Raw genomic sequence first — 17,920 nt, 5'->3', positions numbered from 1 at the left:
TTACACTTGTGGAAAGGAATTAAAGAACAGCTTAGGACTGGATGTGATGGCACACACCTTTAATCCCAGCACACCAGTAGAAGAGGCAGGTGGATCTCTTAAGTTTGAGACCAGTCTGGTTTATTGATCAAGTTTCAGGACAGTCAAGTCTAGGCTGGGAAGGAAACCATCAAAAACAGAAATCCAGTGAAGATATAATTGAATGATGGGCTATATTCTAGCCCCAGCCGCTTCAGTCATATGATTCTAGTTTTAAGAGTCAAGGATAGAAGAAAAGGACTTTTGTGACTAAGGAAAGCTGCTAAAGGCCAGGCAGGTATCAGGGGTGTCCCTGTATGGAGGCCTAGAGTGACAGCTGTGTGAAGATACGAAGGTGAATTATGGAGTGTGTTGGGAGACCCCAAATGTTGGAGATCTCAGAGCTTTGGATACATGCTGAGGAAAACTTCAAATAAGGAGTCGAACCAGTCCAAGAGATAAAAGTTTGCTGCAGTCAACAAAGCTGAAAGGAGTTGGAGATTTGAAGAACACTTTGCTATCAGGCACAGAGATGCAGAGCTTGGAGTTTGTCCAGCTGGGTTTTGGTCTTGATTTGGCCCAGTATTTCCTCACTATGTTCCCTTTTGGAATGGTAAAGTTCATCTTGTGCCACTGTATGTTGGAAGAATGTTGTCTGTTTTTAATTTTGATATTTTTAGGGGATTAGGGCTAGGAGATTGCATGATCTCAGAAGAGACTTTGAACTTGTGACTTTTACACAAGTTTGAGACTGTTAAAGGCTATGGGGACTTTTGAAATTGGACTGACTGCATTTTTGCATTATGTTATGGCTATAAGCATATGGGGGCTAGGGAGTGGGGTTTTGCAGATTAAATAGGAATGTCCCCCCAATACAGAGTGACACTATGAGGAGGTGTGGTTTTATTGGAGTAGGTGTGGCCTTCTTTTGAAGAGGTGTGTCACTGGGGGTGGACTTTGAGGTCTCAAATACATAAGCCAGGCTTAGTATGACTATCTCTTCCTGGTGCCTACTATCTAGATGTAGAACTCTCAGTTACCCTTCAGCACCATGGCTGCCTGTGAGTCATGATGTTTTCCACCATGATGATAATGGACTAAACCTTTTAACTATTAGCTAGCCCCAATTAAATAATTTCCTTAATAAGAGTTGCTGTGGTCATGATATCTCTTCAGAGCAATAAAAACCCTAAAGAAGACACAGAGTCTCCTCCTACTCTGGCCAAACTTACCTTGAAGTCAGGGATTTGGTAGCCTTTGCGAAGGGTGATCTGGAATACATCCATGGAACTGATAAAAGCTGCCAGCTTTGTCAGACTCTGCTTACCACTCCCACCTACACCAACTAGCAGGGCATTTCCTCGAGGGGACTCCAGGATTCGGTTGATGTGACAGCTGGAAAAGAGTAAGCAGAGACATATCACAAAGTCCACTGTCCACAGTGAGAAGCACAAGGGGTGTAATGATTGGAGAGGTAATGGGAGCCTCTCCTGGAGGCACAACTGAACTCAGGGAACTTTCAGAGTTTGCCCTCAAACATGGTATCATCTTCTTGCTCAAGTGCACTGAAATTGTCATTGCTTTCCATAAAGCCAGAAGCCCCATTGAACTGGCGAGAGTTGGGGGAAATGGCCAGGGAAGGCTGGCAGGCCTGAGAGGGTGAGTGGTGTAGTTGGAGATGGACTCAGGTGATTTTCTTCTTCTCCATCACTGGACCTGCTGCTTCCACATTGTCCCCCTTCTCACCTATTTGTTGACTTTGGGTAAAAGAAGAAGCATGAAAAAGAAGAAAAGTTTAAAAAAAAAACCCTGCTACTAGGAAAATAATCATAGAAGGCTCAAGCCTTAAAGACAAGGCTAGAAGTATCTGTCTCATGAAGAATAAGAACAAATTTAAAGCATAGGAAGAAAGCAGGGAGTTCAGGCTTGAACCTCAGTCCTATAACCCTTCCTGGATGCTGATATTCAAGCAGTGGATATTTGCTTGTGGATTCTTTCCCTCAAACATCTTAGCATTCCCAGTATCAGTTTCTCTACCTCAGCAGTGGGAAAGAATTCAGGTCTCCTCTGGGCTTAGATCATCACCTATGAAGGAAGCCACTACCAACCCAAGAGGCCTTCTTCAAATGATACACCTTGCAGCCTCCTTCAGACTTTCATTCTAATCTTCCATTAATCTTCACCAGCAGTGGATCTTATATAAGGCACCTAATAGCTTCTCATTATACAAAATATATAAAATACAGGAAAACCCCCACAATTCTATTGTCTAGCAATAAATCCTACTGACATTAATTTTATGGCCTTGCAGACTAGTGTGTCTAGATGTCTGTGAATATATATTTGGATATTACATCTTAAATGTCAATGCATTTCTATCCTGAAGCATTTAAATTCCAAGGGCAGATTATATACTGAGCATAATGTTTTGTTTATTTGTTCCAAGTCCTGGTGATTAAACTCAAGTTCTCAGAATGATACATGGTGCTCTACCACCAAGCCAACTCCTAAACATTGGGTACAGTGTCCTGAGACCAGTTTTTCACTTAGCAGTAGATTGTGCTGACTTCTCTAAGCCATCAAGCAAGTTGCTAGACCATGCCTTTGATGGTACAACACCACCATATAGAATTTCAATATTGTATTGATAATAAAAATACAATAACTTGCTTGTCTGAAATATCCTATGATTGGATACTTAGGCTGTTTCCAATATCTCCAGTTTCATATAATGTGTTATAACATTTTGTTTATATCTCTAATCATTTCCTTGGGGTGAGCTTCCTAGATATAAAGTTGCTGAGCCAAACAGCAAGGCAATTTTTAAATGGCTCAGGAAATTTAACGGGGGGGGGTGTGTGTGTGCGGGGGGAGCTGCTCAGAACGGCAGTGCCCATCTGTGCTCTTTTCAAGTAAAACTGATCCATAGGTGCTGGAGGGTGAGAACACAATGGGCTGTATTCACTGAGCTACAGTGTGAGCCAATAAATTCTAATGTTGGTGATCTTGGACAAAAAGAGTGTCATATAGCTAGCTGGTCTTTGCTACTTTTGTGGATTCTTCTTTTCCCCACCCTTTATCCCTCTGGTTTCTCCTGCAAACACTAGGGAGAAGAGAAACAAGGATAGAGGAGGAACTATTAAAATCCTTGAACCTAATTTCTTTCCTTTTGTGTCTTCTTTAACCATGGCTAGCAATCTGCATCCAACCTCCCTAAACAACCATCAACCACCAACCCTAGCTATCGGGGCTCTAGCATTTATATGCTCTGGAAAGTTCCCAGAATTCCAAACGCCCCCCAAAATCACAGAAACTATCTGCAACTGGCAAAATCACACCACTGTTAGAGCACAAAGCAAATCATAGTCAGCTAAAGCTGTCCCACACCCAACTTCTGGGATTAAAATAATAACACATTCTTATAATATTTTCCTGTTTTTGAAGAAACCAAGATTCCAAAATTGTCAGTATAGTGTGAGAATCAGAATTGGGGTGTGACACTTCTGGCTAAGAATCAGAGGATCTACTTGAGATTGGATCCTGTACCTCTGCATCCCTGCCCTCGGTTAAAGATGCTACAGTAGATGATCCATATTCAGTGTAAACAGTGGTGAACAATTAAGGTCTGACTAAACTCAGCACAGAGCTGGTGCTTGTGAGTAGTTTTAGAAGATGTCTGAGTCAGCCATAATCAGCATAAGAAACGGTGGGTTGGCAATGCCTCATCCCTGCGTAGTTGCTGTTGGGATGGAAACCCTGGAGTAGGTGTTTGTGCATCAACAACCTGGAAACAGCACACTCTTGGCATGGACCTTTTCATGTACACATGCACACATATATCTGAAAACTTTAAAAGCTAAATATTATAGTTTTAATGTGATTTTCTAGGGAGTTGAATACTTTTCGTGCATACGAATCACAATGTTTTTCATCTGTGCATTTTCTGTTTTTCCCCCAAGGCTCCCTTCTAAGGCCCTTTCATGGGCATTCTAAGCTCCCATCAGTTTTTTACTTCCACCCTTTTGTTTTCTGTCTTAGACATAGAGAGATGGTTAGGACTTAAAACCATACGTCACTGAATTCTGTGTGGCTAAGACTTGTCTGCCTAAATATCCAGGAGTTACTTATTGGTCTACATTTAGATCTTTTATTACTTCTCCTTTTTATTCCACTTATTTAATTGTGAAACTTATGCTCTGTCATTATCAGCTAGATTTACCCTTCCCTCACCCTTGTATTAAACTATCACTTCCACATGCCTAAAGAGTGCGCAACATTCACTTTGTGTCCATTACAGAGCAAGCACACTGAAATTCTCCAATATAGTTTTATTACACTGAAACAGTATCCAGTGACTTGTGCTCAGTATCACATATAAGGCACTGTTTGTAATTCTTCATTATGCTCTGGGAGATTGTTTCTTTTCTGTGTCTGAATTGGTGTCTGATGCAAAGAGACACTGGTACCAAGTATCCAGGCTCTATCTTCTCATCCAGGAAAGATGGAGGCTAGACTGGATTCCTGGAGGAGAGACGCAGGATTGGAGGAAGAATTGGAGTACAATTGGGTCACTGTGTTGCCTGGTTCACAGTTCTATTCTTGAAGGTCTGGATTCAGCACAGAATGGGCTGTGTTACTCAATATTTAGATGGAAAATGCATCCTTAGTGATGAAGTTTCGGAGTTAGTATGGGTAAGTTTGCAGCCGTCAGCATTAGACTCCAGCTGGGGCTTCATTAACAACCTCTGACAAGGGCAAGGGACTCTGAATTTAAATTACAAAATTTAAAAAGAAGATCAATATTCTAGAGGACTCCTGGGCCAGAAAACCAAGACTGTCTGTGTTAAGCCTATCACTGAATTTCTGAGAGATTAAAAACAAAAGCTGAAAATGCCCCATAGCACAGCTGGAGGAAGCCGAGTCTTTGAAGATCTCTCTCTCTCTCTCTCTCTCTCTCTCTCTCTCTCTCGCTCTCTCTCCCTCTCTTTCTGGAGGACTAATAAGGCATTTGGAACACAAAAGCAGTACATCCAAGGTTTGTGTGAATTATAACTATTGTGATTCTAAGAGGACAAAAAAACATGCTAAAAATACACATGAAGAGAAAAAAAATCAAAGAGGAAAAGAAAAAGTTGGATGAAGATTATTCCAAAGTTCAGTGAAAGATCCAGTATAAAAACTGCAGCAAGAACAGAGCAGAATCTGCTGTTGAAGGGAGTTATCAGAGGGGCAGTCCGTTTCCAGAGAGAGAAGAAGGTACAGAGTGAGGCCAGAGTGCTTCCCGGAAGCTGAGTAGGGTAACTGTGTAGATATTATGCAGTGCATAGACATAAGTTAGATGGAGGGATGGGTGGATGTTAAACAAAGTGGAAAATCATGAGACGCAGCTCTTGGTCAAGGAGCATGAGGTGTGGACCTGGTCAGAGCATTTGACCTGAGTGAGTGGTAGGTCCGCCATGGGTACAGTGAGAGCTGCTTTGTTCCTGTGGCAAGAAGAGCCCGTTGAAGAGAGAATAAGAGGCAAGAAAGGGTGACAGGTATAAACTGCCTTTTTGATGGGTTCTGTTGTGCAGAGGTGCAGAGAAATTGGGGTCAGTAGATGAAAATGGAGATCATACTAATGAATACCTTATTATATTTCTGACAAGTGAAAATGTTTGCATATGCTGATACATGTGACCCAGAAATTAGTGATGGGGTAAAGGGAAAGGAGGAAGGGGAAGGGAAATATCTACAGGAAGAAACAAAGTTACCTTGACAATGAAAGGGGATGGGACGCCATGACAGGTAGTGTGATTGGCCATCAGAAAGAACAGGGTGATTCTTGAGGTGAAACAGGAAGGCTGATTGGCCTTTGTGCGTGGAATGCTCGAGGCAGTGAGGCAGGGGGTTTTCAGGTTGGTGAAATGTGCATCATGGTGAGCATGGGCATTCTATTCTAGTCACTTTATTATCTCAGTAAAATAAGAGGTGCACTCTCTAGCTGTAACTGAAGGCCAGGCAGGGATGACAGAGATTGAGAAGAAAGGGCAATCAGATCCAAGCAGTTATCTCAGGAAGCTAACAGGAATGGAGTTCCCAGAGTAGGCAGGGAGGATTTCAAGCCACAATTAGGGTCTATCTGATATGTGGCCACAAAGATGAAGCAACATTAACCATCATGTTTGCTGGATTTTCCTAAAAAATCGGGAGAGGAATGGAATAGGTGACAGTGTGGTTTAACAAGAGTTGTGTTTGGTCCCACACAGACACTCTGACAGGAGAGTTAGAGAATCCTGGATTGGGATAACCATCTGTTAACCAAGAAGATGTGACAGGGAAATGGGTCCAGGAGAATGATTAAAGCATCTGGCCCATCCATAAATGGAAGTCTTGGTGAAGTTGAAGAACAGCTAGCATTTGGAGGGTAGTAGAAGGGAAAGATGGATGTGGGAGTCACAGAGATGCCTGCAATTTAGACTCTAGAAGAGAGCACATCACTGAGAGTAGACATGCTGGGGAAGAATATGTGTTTGAGGGGTGGGGAATGTAGCTAAGGTCACAGGAGCCATATTGAGTAGGGAATAGAATGGTCAGGGCTGGATGTTGGGAAGGTTAGAAAGAGAAATAGGGGAGGGGCTGGAGAGATGGCTTAGTGGTTAAGAGCACTTGCTATTCTTGCAGAGGACCTGGATTTGAATCCTAGTACCCAGTCATGGCTCACAACCACTTGTAACCCCAGTTCCAAGGGGTCTGATGTCCTCTTCTGGCCTCTACAGGCACTGGGCATGCACACAGTCCACATATAAACATTCAGGCAGCACCCTTATACACATAACACATAAAAACAAATATCCCCTTTAAAAGGGAGAAATGGCTTAAATTGTGACACTGTAGTGAGGATGAGAGTAAGAGCCACGTCGATCTCTGAGCTCTGGGGTCCTTGGGATGGGTGGGAAAGAAAAACTGCCTCCCTGGACTCAGGGGCCAGTCATGTGTCAGTGAGAATTTACCAGTGAAGACCCTGGGAACCTTGGTTAGGGTGGAAGAATATTGTAAGGCACCATGAGCACTAAGTAGAACTCAGAATGGACAATGTAAAAGGCTGGATCTGAGCCACATTGTGTGAGTGTAAATTATCTGGGAGAGCTGGTGACTATTGCCAGTGATACACTAAATAGAAAGAGTATGCATAATAATATTTAAGTTTTGATGTGCACGTGTGTGTGTGTGTGTGTGTGTGTGTGTGTGTGTGTAGATAGGTTCCTCGTGCCTGTTGGAGCTGAACCCTGTGTTCTACTGCCCCCTATGCCTATTAGCGAAACTGCAGCTGTAGCACTGCCCCCAGCCATCTTGACCCTCACTGAGGGCTAACAGTGGCTGCCTTCAGGCTTTATAAAACTGTATTGTTGTTGAGGGAGAATCTGGCCAAAATACATTGTATGAAATTCTCAAAGAACTAATTTATAAGCTTCAGAAAAAGTGACTTGGAATAATGAATTGAAACCCCTGACCCTGGGAACGAGAACTACCATGGTGGGGGGCAGGGAAGAGATGCACTCACATGTGACGTATGGCATCCTCAAAGAGAACTAGGTCCATCACAGCATTCACTTCGTTGTGGCTCTCCAGGGCTTCCACCAGAGTCTGACTCAGAAGGTCCCATGATTGCACAGGCATGTACTTGGGCTCACCAATGCCATTTGCAAAGTGACAATACATGTTCAGGCTCTGGGTCTGCTTCAGCATCTCTTCACTATCCTGGAGAGAAGACACAGGGATGAGGGTCTTCTGTATTCCCATCTGGTACCCTATATGATGGAGATACCAAGATGGCTGCTTTCTCTCTCTACATACTTCATGAAAATTAAGCATCCATGCCTCTTTGTAATTTTCTCTTGACACTTCCTCAAGAGGTGGACTTTTACCATGGGTTTACTGGCTCCAGGGATTCATAAACATTTGTTATTTCTTATAGGTTAATGGTGGGAAGTGGAAAGTCAGGAGCATCCACCTTTAAAGCACTGTAAGAATCTTTTTGTGTTTAGAAGAGTAGATGAGGTCATGGCTGGAGTTCTCTGGGCAGGGCCTTCTTTGGTAATGTTGGATACAGTGTATCACTGTCCAGTGGCCTCAATTACCCATCAGCCATTTTAATGGTTCTTATTCCCTAACCTACAGAATCCTCAAAAAGCCTGGCTCTTGTGAAGTTGGTCCATCCAGAGAGAAGACTTGGTTTCTGAAGAATACACTAGTAGATCCCCATCCTTAATTTACTGGTTTGTATATATGGTTGTTTCTAATATTATAACATTTAGAGTAGAATGAACTGTTTATAACACTTTCATAAGGATTCTGCCTTACTGTTTGTCAAATCTTACTCCAGGACAAATATTAGCACATTGTATAATGACTAGTACAATTTAATTAATTAGTTGATGAGATAACTCTTCATCTCTTTATTAACAATTTATTCTCTAAGCATTTTAGAGGCTTCTATTGTTAGTTTGCATTAGAGGACAAAGAGTAAATTATTTGCTTGTCAAAATCTAGATAATTAAGATTCCATGTAGGAAGAAATATTATAGAAGTAATGTATCCCAGGAAGGCTTTCTAAAATTCAGATTAGAAAATCCATGTTGGTAACCAGTAGGGTCCATTGCCAAAGCTACATCATGGCCATGTTAGTCGTATAAATTCCTTGGGCAAGATCTACCAAACACAAAGGAGAAAAACCAAGCCTGTTGTCTGAGAAAAAGAATAGAGGGCTAAAAGACTGATTTTCAGATTTGCCCTGACTCTTTTAAAGGTCTTTTCAGGGCCATGAAAAATCCTATCCAGGAGGGGAATAGGGGGAGGATTCTCTCTCTCTCTCTCTCTCTCTCTCTCTCTCTCTCTCTGTGTGTGTGTGTGTGTGTGTGTGTGAGAGAGAGAGAGCAAGAAAGAGAGCAAGAGAGAGAGAGAGAGAGCAAGAGAGAGAGAGAACAAGAGAGAGAGAAAGCGAGCGAGCAAGCGAGAGAGAGAGAGAGAGAGAGAGAGAGAGCCAGTAAGTGGGATGTAATATGAATAAGTAAAAATAAATAAATAAATTTAAATTAAAAACCCTATCATATTGTGGCTTTGTTGATAGGAACAATTGCCCAGACATTTGAATAGGTGGATTGCAATGCAAAAGAGCTACTTTGTCTAGTTTAAGAAGTCATAGCAAGAGTCCTATCCTGGCTAGTTTTATGTCTAACTTGTCTCAAGCTAGAGTCATCAGAAAGGAGAGAGCCTCAGTTGAGAAAATGATTCCATAAGACTATAGGGGAAGCCTTTAGGAAATATTCCTAATTAGTGATTGATGTAAGAGGGCCCAGCCCACGGGGGTGGGGCTACTCCTACATTGGTATTTTGGGGTTCTATAGAAAAACATGAAACCGTGAGTGAAATAAATGTTTTTGCCTCAAGTTGTTTTTGGTCATGGTGTCTTATCAGGTTAATCATTATCTTATATAGGACAGGTCTGGAGAGATGACATGATAGCCCTTCTATAGGGCCCGGCTTTGATTCCCAGCAACCACACGATGGCTCAAATCACCTATAACTCCAGTTTCAGGGGTCCAATGCCCTTTTCCAGCCTCCCAGGGTAGCAGGCATGCATATGGTAACACACACACACACACACACACACACACACACACACACACCATAGAATAAATACAGCAAATAAGAAAGCACAGGAAAGGAATGCAGAAATCTAGTTGTTCTTCTTGAGAACAAGCTAACCTACTGGGTTGATCCTGATGGGAGTCAGTTTACACTAAGGATCTATCAGGAGAGAAAGCAAAGTGTAGTTTTGAGAAGCCTGGTCTACAAAGATCCTTTGATGAACAAAACAAGTCTCCAGTTTAAGGATCAGAGCCATGTTGTATAGAAGAGAGAGAGGAAGCCACCTGATAGGGAATCAAAGCATCCTTAACAGTGATACCGTGTTTCACTGCAAGCTACAAGTCAGAGAGCTCCAGACTTTTATAAAGGAACTTAATCACTTTGGGAAGAATCAGGCAATTTTGTCCTGATACCAGTGCTAGGATATGTGCAGGCAAGGGGCTTTAGCTGTCTTCACAAGTGTTGTTAGTTAGAATAATGGCTGTGTGAACTATAATTTGGTCTCTGATCAAATGATGTGAGCCTTTTCATCAAACCACATAAAGATCTGTACTTCAAAAACCAAGTGTTGTGACTTTAAAGTTCCAGCGCAGATCAACTCATAAAGACAAGGCTTACTTGCAAAGTTAACTTTAAAGTACACAAATTGGCTAACTCTGCAGTTCTCACAGGGGACCATCTAAGATGTGAGAGATCTGAACGCCAGGCCCCATAAAAATAACAAGGAAAGTAGAAGTGAGGGTGTTTACCTTGAAAAGAGCCAGCCAAAAGGAAGCTACTGGGATGGGTTATGTGTAAATTAGGATGGCGTCAGAAGTACTACAGTTAAAAGAACTTTCTAGAGCAGTGGTTCTCAACTTTCCTAACGCTGTCACCCTTTAATAAAATTCCTCATGCTGTGATGACCCCCCCCCAACCATAAAGTTATCTTCATTGTCCCTTTATGACTGTAATTCTGCTACTGTTATGAATCATAATATAAATATTTTTAAAGTTAGAGGTGCCAATGGGTTTGAGGCCCATAGGTTTAGAATCACTATTTTAGAACATTATGTGCACCATCTTTAGAGGTGCACATCTCAGGGAAAAATATGCAGCTGATCCTGAGAAGGTACTGCAGTAGGGGTGTGGGCTGCTCCCAAAGGTTCACCTGTTGGCAGCTGGATCTCCAGTTAGCCATGTAATAGACAGTGGGCTCTTTAAAAGGTGGGGCCAGACAGAGGTAGTTATATCACACTGCTCTCTGAAGCTAATGATTCTAATTTCAGGCAATGAACTGTCAGCTCTTCTGAGAGTATGTTGAAAAGTGAACCTGAGGCATCTTTCAGCATGCTGCCCCAACTACCTCTGTACCTGCCATCACTGGGAGTCCCCTCACAGAGACCAAACAAATGAAGATACCCTATCTTAAACTGTCAGCTTGTAATGTTGTGCTCCAAATACACCCATGTCTAAAATGACAGAGAACAGGCTTATTCACTGAGTATATATATATATATATATATATATATATATAGAGAGAGAGAGAGAGAGAGAGAGAGAGAGGAGAATAGCATAATTACAGACAGGGTTTGATTCTTTCCAGTTCAAGAGAGGATAGAAACATGGCAGCTCTACAGAACGTTCTATGCTAGTTGCTGGGTAATTTTCTCGCTGGGAATGGCTGTGTTCCAGTGTCAACACTTCTCAAGGCACATTCCACGTGACATTCTCTCTGTGAGTTAGGAGCTCTTGACAAAGGCAAATGAGTTTCAGGGTGCAATGTGTTTGCAAAATGGTGTGTGAATTAGGAAGATTCCCGATTTCTAGATTCAAGCATTAAATGCACTGTGAGTTTCCAAGGCAGAGATGCAATATGAAGCCCCTCTCCTCTGTTCCTGTCAAGACTTCTTTCAAGCTATGTAGAAGAGTATATGCTAAGAATCACAGTCACAGAACTATGGGGTATCGGAAAAGAGGATCACATGGTGGTGTATGCTTGCCATCCCATGTGCAAGGAAGTGGAGGCAGGAGAACCAAGGGTGCAAGGCTAGCTTGGGCTGCATAGTGACACATAGTGATACAGAGTGGATCAAGGACAGTTTAGTTGTACGGCAAAATCTTGTCTCATAGAAAAGGAAGATTGAGGAGAAAAAGGAAGGGGAGAAGAGGAAGAGGAGGAGGAAGAAGAGGAGGAGGAAGAAGAGGAGGAGGAAGAGGGGGAGGAGGAGCCAATGAGAGAACAATCACCAGAAGTCCTTTTCTCTAATTTTTGGACAGGAAAATACAGTTTCAGTCATTAATATAAACACCTACTGTCCAGAATAATTATAAATGCTTTGAGTTTCAGAATTATTCCACATTTCCAGTTTTTAACATTCTCAAAATGGCTATCATGAGAGTGATGGGGTCTCACAATCTCAGGGTGCTGAACACCATGCAAGATGTCACCTGGGGAGCTAGAAAGAACCTCAATATTATATACGCCTTTGGATCAGATGCTTTCTAGGGATCCATAGATGTGAAATATGTGAATAAATGGTGTCTTGCCCATCATTTTTTTTTTTTTTGACTAGGCAAAGTCATGATAGAATTTCGTTTTGTAACTCAATCTCTGGCTTTCCCTGACTTCATGGACTAGGGTGGTTTGGGTGATCACCTGCATGGTCCTCATTATTTTTCAAATATAGAAAGAGCACAGGCAATACTTACATCAAAATTTTTCTTGAGGAATTCTGTTTGGATTTTGTCAAAAAGATTGAAATCCTTTTCTTCCACCATCTTATCCCGGTAAACCCGACTTGACTCGTGCAGATAGAGTTTCACTAGGTCCTGTGTGGACTTTACACATTCCACGGAGGAGAAAAGAATGCCCTTGACAGGAGAACAGATAGCAAATGATGTTAACAACATCTCAGAACTACAACACCTAAAAGAACTTTTTAGATCAGTAGATCTCGACTTTCCTAATGCTGTGACCTTTTAATACAGTTCTTCATGTTGGGGTGAGCACCCAACCATCAAATTATTTTCATTGCTACTTTGTAGCTGTAATTCTGCTATTATTATGAAATGTAATGTAAGTATTTTTCAAGATAGAGGTGTACCAAAGGGATAGGGATCCATAGATATAGAATTGCTGTCCTAGAGTATTATGTCTAACCTGGGATGGCACCTCGGAATTATCTCACTAAGAAGTTTGTTACAGTGAGGGGGGAGACTTGAAATGTTGACAAGTTTTGTCAGAAAGACAAGTCATATTTCATTCCTACAAGATTTGCTTTGCAAATTGATTTTGGTAATGATTAAACACATGAAATCAGAACAATGACAGATGATAAGAGAGGAATAGCTATCGTTTACAGGTCAGCAGCCAATATGTTCATCTTTACTGAGTTATCATCTTATGTGTTACAGAGATGTTAATCTGTCACCTCTCTTTCCTATTATTAGCCTACAAGTGAACATCTGCTTTAAATGAAAAAGCAAATGGAGGCAGAGTTAACAACCTCAGGGGTCCTCTATCTAGCTTTGAACACATCACCTGGTTCACTCTCGCTGCCTTCTTGTCCTGGAGGAGATGGGGTCACTTAATGGTTCCTTACTGTTCATACAGGAATACTCAGATTTATGTACATGATTCAAACATCTGGTTATAACATTGCTATGGTCTACTTCTTTACAAACATCCTCATCGTCACGTCCCAAACACCTAGTTTCCACTTTTAGGTTTGTGTTTCTGACCATGTGCACTTTTGGGACCCCATTCTTCCTTCATTGTTCCCTCTGCTCATCTGCCATAATTTCATTCCAATGCCTTTGTGGAAAACTTACAAGCGTCCCCTCCCCTGATCAACAGCACCAATGACCTCTAATATGTCCCACATGGTCTTTCTGTATAAATCTCTAAAACTGAGGAATTACTAGCTCTTCAGCTTATTATTTTTTTCTCCAAGTTCTTTTACTGCAAGTCATAACTGTCTCAAAGGGAAGCAGATGGATTTCAGTGATTGCAGCTGACTCTTGTCATTGTATAACCAGTGCCTAGAATGCTGCCTGACAGAGATTTACAATGGATTCTCCTTTTGAAAGATTTATTTTCAAGTTGCGTGAATGTGTGTATATCTGAGTATGAGAATGTGGACATAAGTTCAGGTGCCCAGAGTTCAGAGATGCCAAATCCCCTGGATCAGGGTTTATGGAAAGCTGTGAACTCCCTACCATGAGTGCTGGAACCTGAACTCAGGAACAATACATGCTTTTAAACCACTCTTTAGCTCCTCAAAATTATTTTTTATTAAAACAAAGAGTGGGCTAGTATTAAATCTTCTACACATTGTCATATGGCATAGCAAAAAAAAAAAATCTTTCATCAAGATTTGTTTTAGTAATGACTGACTAGCTGATCATGGCTAAACCCTCTAAAATCGACAAGAAAAGCCAGACAAGGTATTTTAAAGCTTCCTATTTTCAGTCATTACCTAGAAAATAACCAAGATAATGAAGACTTGAGGGGATAAGATGCCAGAGAAATGAATCAAATAACTAATACCACTTTTCCTCTTGAGACTTCTATCGGTTCACCAACTATGGATATAAGTTAGGCCAAGGAAAAGATGGAGACAGGGAGAGGCTAAAATCTTGCATGATCCTGTCTTGTCTCACGGAGTAAGGACGGGAGGATAAAAAACTGGATACAAGTTTACAAATAAGGAGAACCATGCTTAAAATCCATGGGGTGGGGGAGGCAAACGGTTGTGGTCAGGTCTTACAGAGGTGGAAGCTGAGGTGTGATCACTGTGGTCTTCAGTGATGCACAGACAAGCAGAAATGTGTACCTGCCAAAGAAAAGCATCATCATCTAGCCCTTGAAGTATCTGCCCATAATAAACCAATCAGAACTGCATAATCAAAAAATCTTATGAGGAACATCAGGACCAATAAGACTGAATGACTGAAACCAAGAAGACAAGAAAAAGAAGCAGCTGGGTGGTAGTGGCAAATGCTTTTAATCCAAGCATTCGGGAGGCAGTGGCAGATTTCTGAGTTTAAGGCTAACTTGTTCTATAGAGTGAATTCCAGGACAGCCAGGGCAACCCTGTCTCAAAAAAGTCAGATGATGATGATGATGGTGATGATGATGATAATGATGATGGAAGAAAGAAAGAAACAGAGAGAAGGAGAGCAAGAGTAGGATAGAGAGAGAGAGAGAAATAGAGAGAGACAGAGGGGCCCAATTCATGAAGATCTAGGTATCAGACTGAATAAACGCATTTCATAAAATTCTGATTGATACAGCATTCACTAGAGGAATAGCAAATAAAATGTATATCTTGAAAGGAGAAAATAAAACAGCAGAAATACACAAAAATTCCACAGAATTCAAGAAGGGAGGGAAAGGAAACAATGGACGAAACATATAAAAGTAACATAGGACGCCTCACCCTCAAATGCATGACTGGGTATGACAGCATGAGCAAATGGACAGTATTCTGAAAAGGCACAACTGCCAAGCGTGCTTTCTAAAAGTCGAATGTATAGCTAGCACTTATATTTATTCTCAAGCACAAGAATATAGGAAATCTGAGCATGAAACAAAAAGAAGCCGTTCCTAACCATGGGTTCTCCACCCATGGTCCAGCCAATCTTGGATAACAAATATTCAGAAAGGACTACGTCTGCATCACATGTATACAATTCATCTCTAAATAACAAACAATCACAACTACCTAAGTAACAACGAGATTATGTTAGGTATTTTGGGTAACCTAAAGATTATCTGAAGGGGGTGATGTGTGCAAGTTACATCAAGTTCCAACGGAATGGGCAGAGGTTAGAAGATTTGTGTATTATGCTTGAGGCTTTGGCTCAATTTCCAGAATTGGATAAAAGATAAAAAAAAAAAACAATAAAATTCCTCTGATATTTCATATAAAGGACCTGAACCTCTATAGATTTTCATAAAGATGAGGGATCATGGTCCAGTGTCCTCTGGACACCAATGGACAAGTAAAATTGAAGACTAAAGAAATATGGATTAGTCGTGCTATCACCAGACAAAGTTAACTTTAAAGCAAGGGCTAATTTTGGAGGTAAAGAAGTACATTTAATATATGAGCAACAGTTCAAGAAGGTGGGCTAGTTGTAAGTATACTCACATATATGTGAGAAAATAGAGTTGTTTAAATTTCTATTTTTTGTCAATATAACTTTATTAGTGTAAAAAATGAATAGGAAGAAAAGGAGAAGCAGATATGTCCATATGTCCATACCACTTGGGAGATTTTCACAAATCTTTCTCAAAGGCTTATAGAACATGTAGATTTTTTTTTTAAAAAAAAGTCAGTATCAGTAAAATGTATTAAACTTAAGTTACATGATTTAAAACTCTGTACTAATTGATGTATTGATTAAACTATACCTGATGTCTGAGAACACATTTCTCAAAACTGCATGTTAATGGTATTGTTTGAACAATGGCAAATCTCAATAAATTTCACTTGAATGAAATCACATGGAATTTGCTGAAATTAAGTAGTTATCAATTAAAAAAAAAAACCCCAAAACTTCTAAACGTTTGAGAATGAATGCTACACTGAAGATTTTAAGCCATGAGCCATGCAACCTGGGAAAGCCTGAACGTTGCAAGTGAAGTCAGAGGAAAATGTATAACCATAAACTGAACACTATAGAAGAGTTCGGAGGACAGTTATTGAGGTAAGAAACTCTGTCAATATATGAGAAAATAAACTAAAGGAATCCCATGTCCAAGTTAAATAGGAAAGCAACAAATAAAAGAGTAAATATTAGCAATATATATTTGAAAAAAAAAACAAGCATCAAACCCAAACAGTCAATAAAGTTGAATGTTGGATTCTTTCAATTTTCATTAAAAAACAAAAACAAGGACTGGCAATGGATAACTTCTTTGCAGAAGTAACACAGAGAAAATGAATGCCACAGGTAACTGTGGCTGTGGTCATGAAGCCTACTGTATACAAGGCAGGCTGTCACTACCCAGACGAAGGTTTGGGGGTGGGGGTGGGGGAGACAGTTCCTCGGAGAGCCAGAATTCTGCCTGCAGAAAGCCTTTAAAGACAGTATAAGGTCAACAGGATTTTTTTTGCCTATTTTTAAATGATATTGTGGTAAATATATGATATAAAATGTAGTAGTGCTATGTATATCGAAAACTGAATTAATAATTTCAACCTTCTGCAAAGAAAACTCTAGGTGGCTGTCAACCCGCCGCGCGGAAGGTATGATGCAATGTTTCACAAAATCTTCCAGAAGTAGAAAAAAATGGAGGAGCTTCCAAGGCATTTTATTTAGATTTTAGAACCTTAGGTTGGCAAGAAAGGAGATTTAGCAATTCAAATGTAGAGATTATGTAAGTTAGAAAGCTGAATCCTAGGGAAGGGTACAGGTAGTAACCAAGTTACTGCAGGAATACAAGGGTAGTTGACTTATGATTCTAAACTATTAACATAATTTAGCATAGTATCAGCCTAAAGAAAAAAACAAGACTTAATTATTTCAATCAGAAAATGAATTTGTTAAGTTGTTATGCATAGTTATGAATATAACTCAATAAATTATAGAAACATCATCTAACACACAGCGAAGAGAACCTTCAGAAACCTATGGAAAACACTGTATTGCTGAGCTGTTCAAGCATTTCTCCCTGAGAAATTAGGAGTGTGAAAGATTCTGCTCTCAGCGCTCCTCTTTAAAACTCTACTAGAAGTTGGAGAAACACACACACACACACACAAATAAAAATAAAATTAAAGGTTGGAAAGAAATATAAATGTAACTCTTGTTTGTTTGATTTTGAGACAGGGTCTCATTGTATAGTTCAACTTGCTATGTAGACCTTGCTGGCCTCCAGCTCATAGAGATCTTTGGTGTCTTTGTTCACAATGCTAGACTTGATGGCCTATAGACTATCTCATCCTGCCTTGAATGGTACTTTTAAATCCAACAATACCACTAAAGAAACAAACAATGAAAGAAATGTTGAATGAATTAGTAACATTCACTCAAATTTTATTGTTACAAAGTTTAAAACTAGGCCAGAACAATGTGTGAAGTTAGAAGTCTGGACAATATTGATGCTGGAAGGCAGAGGAAAGAGTCAATGAAAACCTTTGCATGGGGCGGTGGTGTGTTCCAGTTCTTGAGCAAGGTATGATTATAAGGTGTGGTCACTTGTGATAATTAACCAAGCCAGATATTTGGGACCTGTGTGCCCTTTTGCCTGAATGTTGTACTTCCATAGAGTATAAAAAAG

At 40.5% G+C, this 17,920-nt stretch overlaps 1 protein-coding gene across 1 annotated transcript in view; it reads right to left on the bottom strand.

Moving 5' to 3' along the window:
* The window catches only part of Dnah9 (dynein axonemal heavy chain 9), a 352,309-nt gene that overhangs the window by 141,571 nt on the left and 192,818 nt on the right, over window positions 1-17,920 (bottom strand). Inside the window, exons 42-44 of the mRNA XM_021178488.2 lie at window positions 12,340-12,501; window positions 7,562-7,758; window positions 1,251-1,413 (exon numbers count right to left, since the gene is read on the bottom strand). Of these exons, the coding sequence (XP_021034147.1) occupies window positions 1,251-1,413; window positions 7,562-7,758; window positions 12,340-12,501 (522 nt within the window). The remainder of the gene's footprint in view (window positions 1-1,250; window positions 1,414-7,561; window positions 7,759-12,339; window positions 12,502-17,920) is intronic.

The sequence above is a fragment of the Mus caroli genome, unplaced genomic scaffold (genome assembly GCF_978045245.1).
Source record: "Mus caroli unplaced genomic scaffold, Mus_caroli_1 scaffold_13, whole genome shotgun sequence".
Lineage (NCBI taxonomy): Eukaryota > Metazoa > Chordata > Mammalia > Rodentia > Muridae > Mus > Mus caroli.
This window is presented reverse-complemented; position numbering and strand designations above follow the sequence as displayed.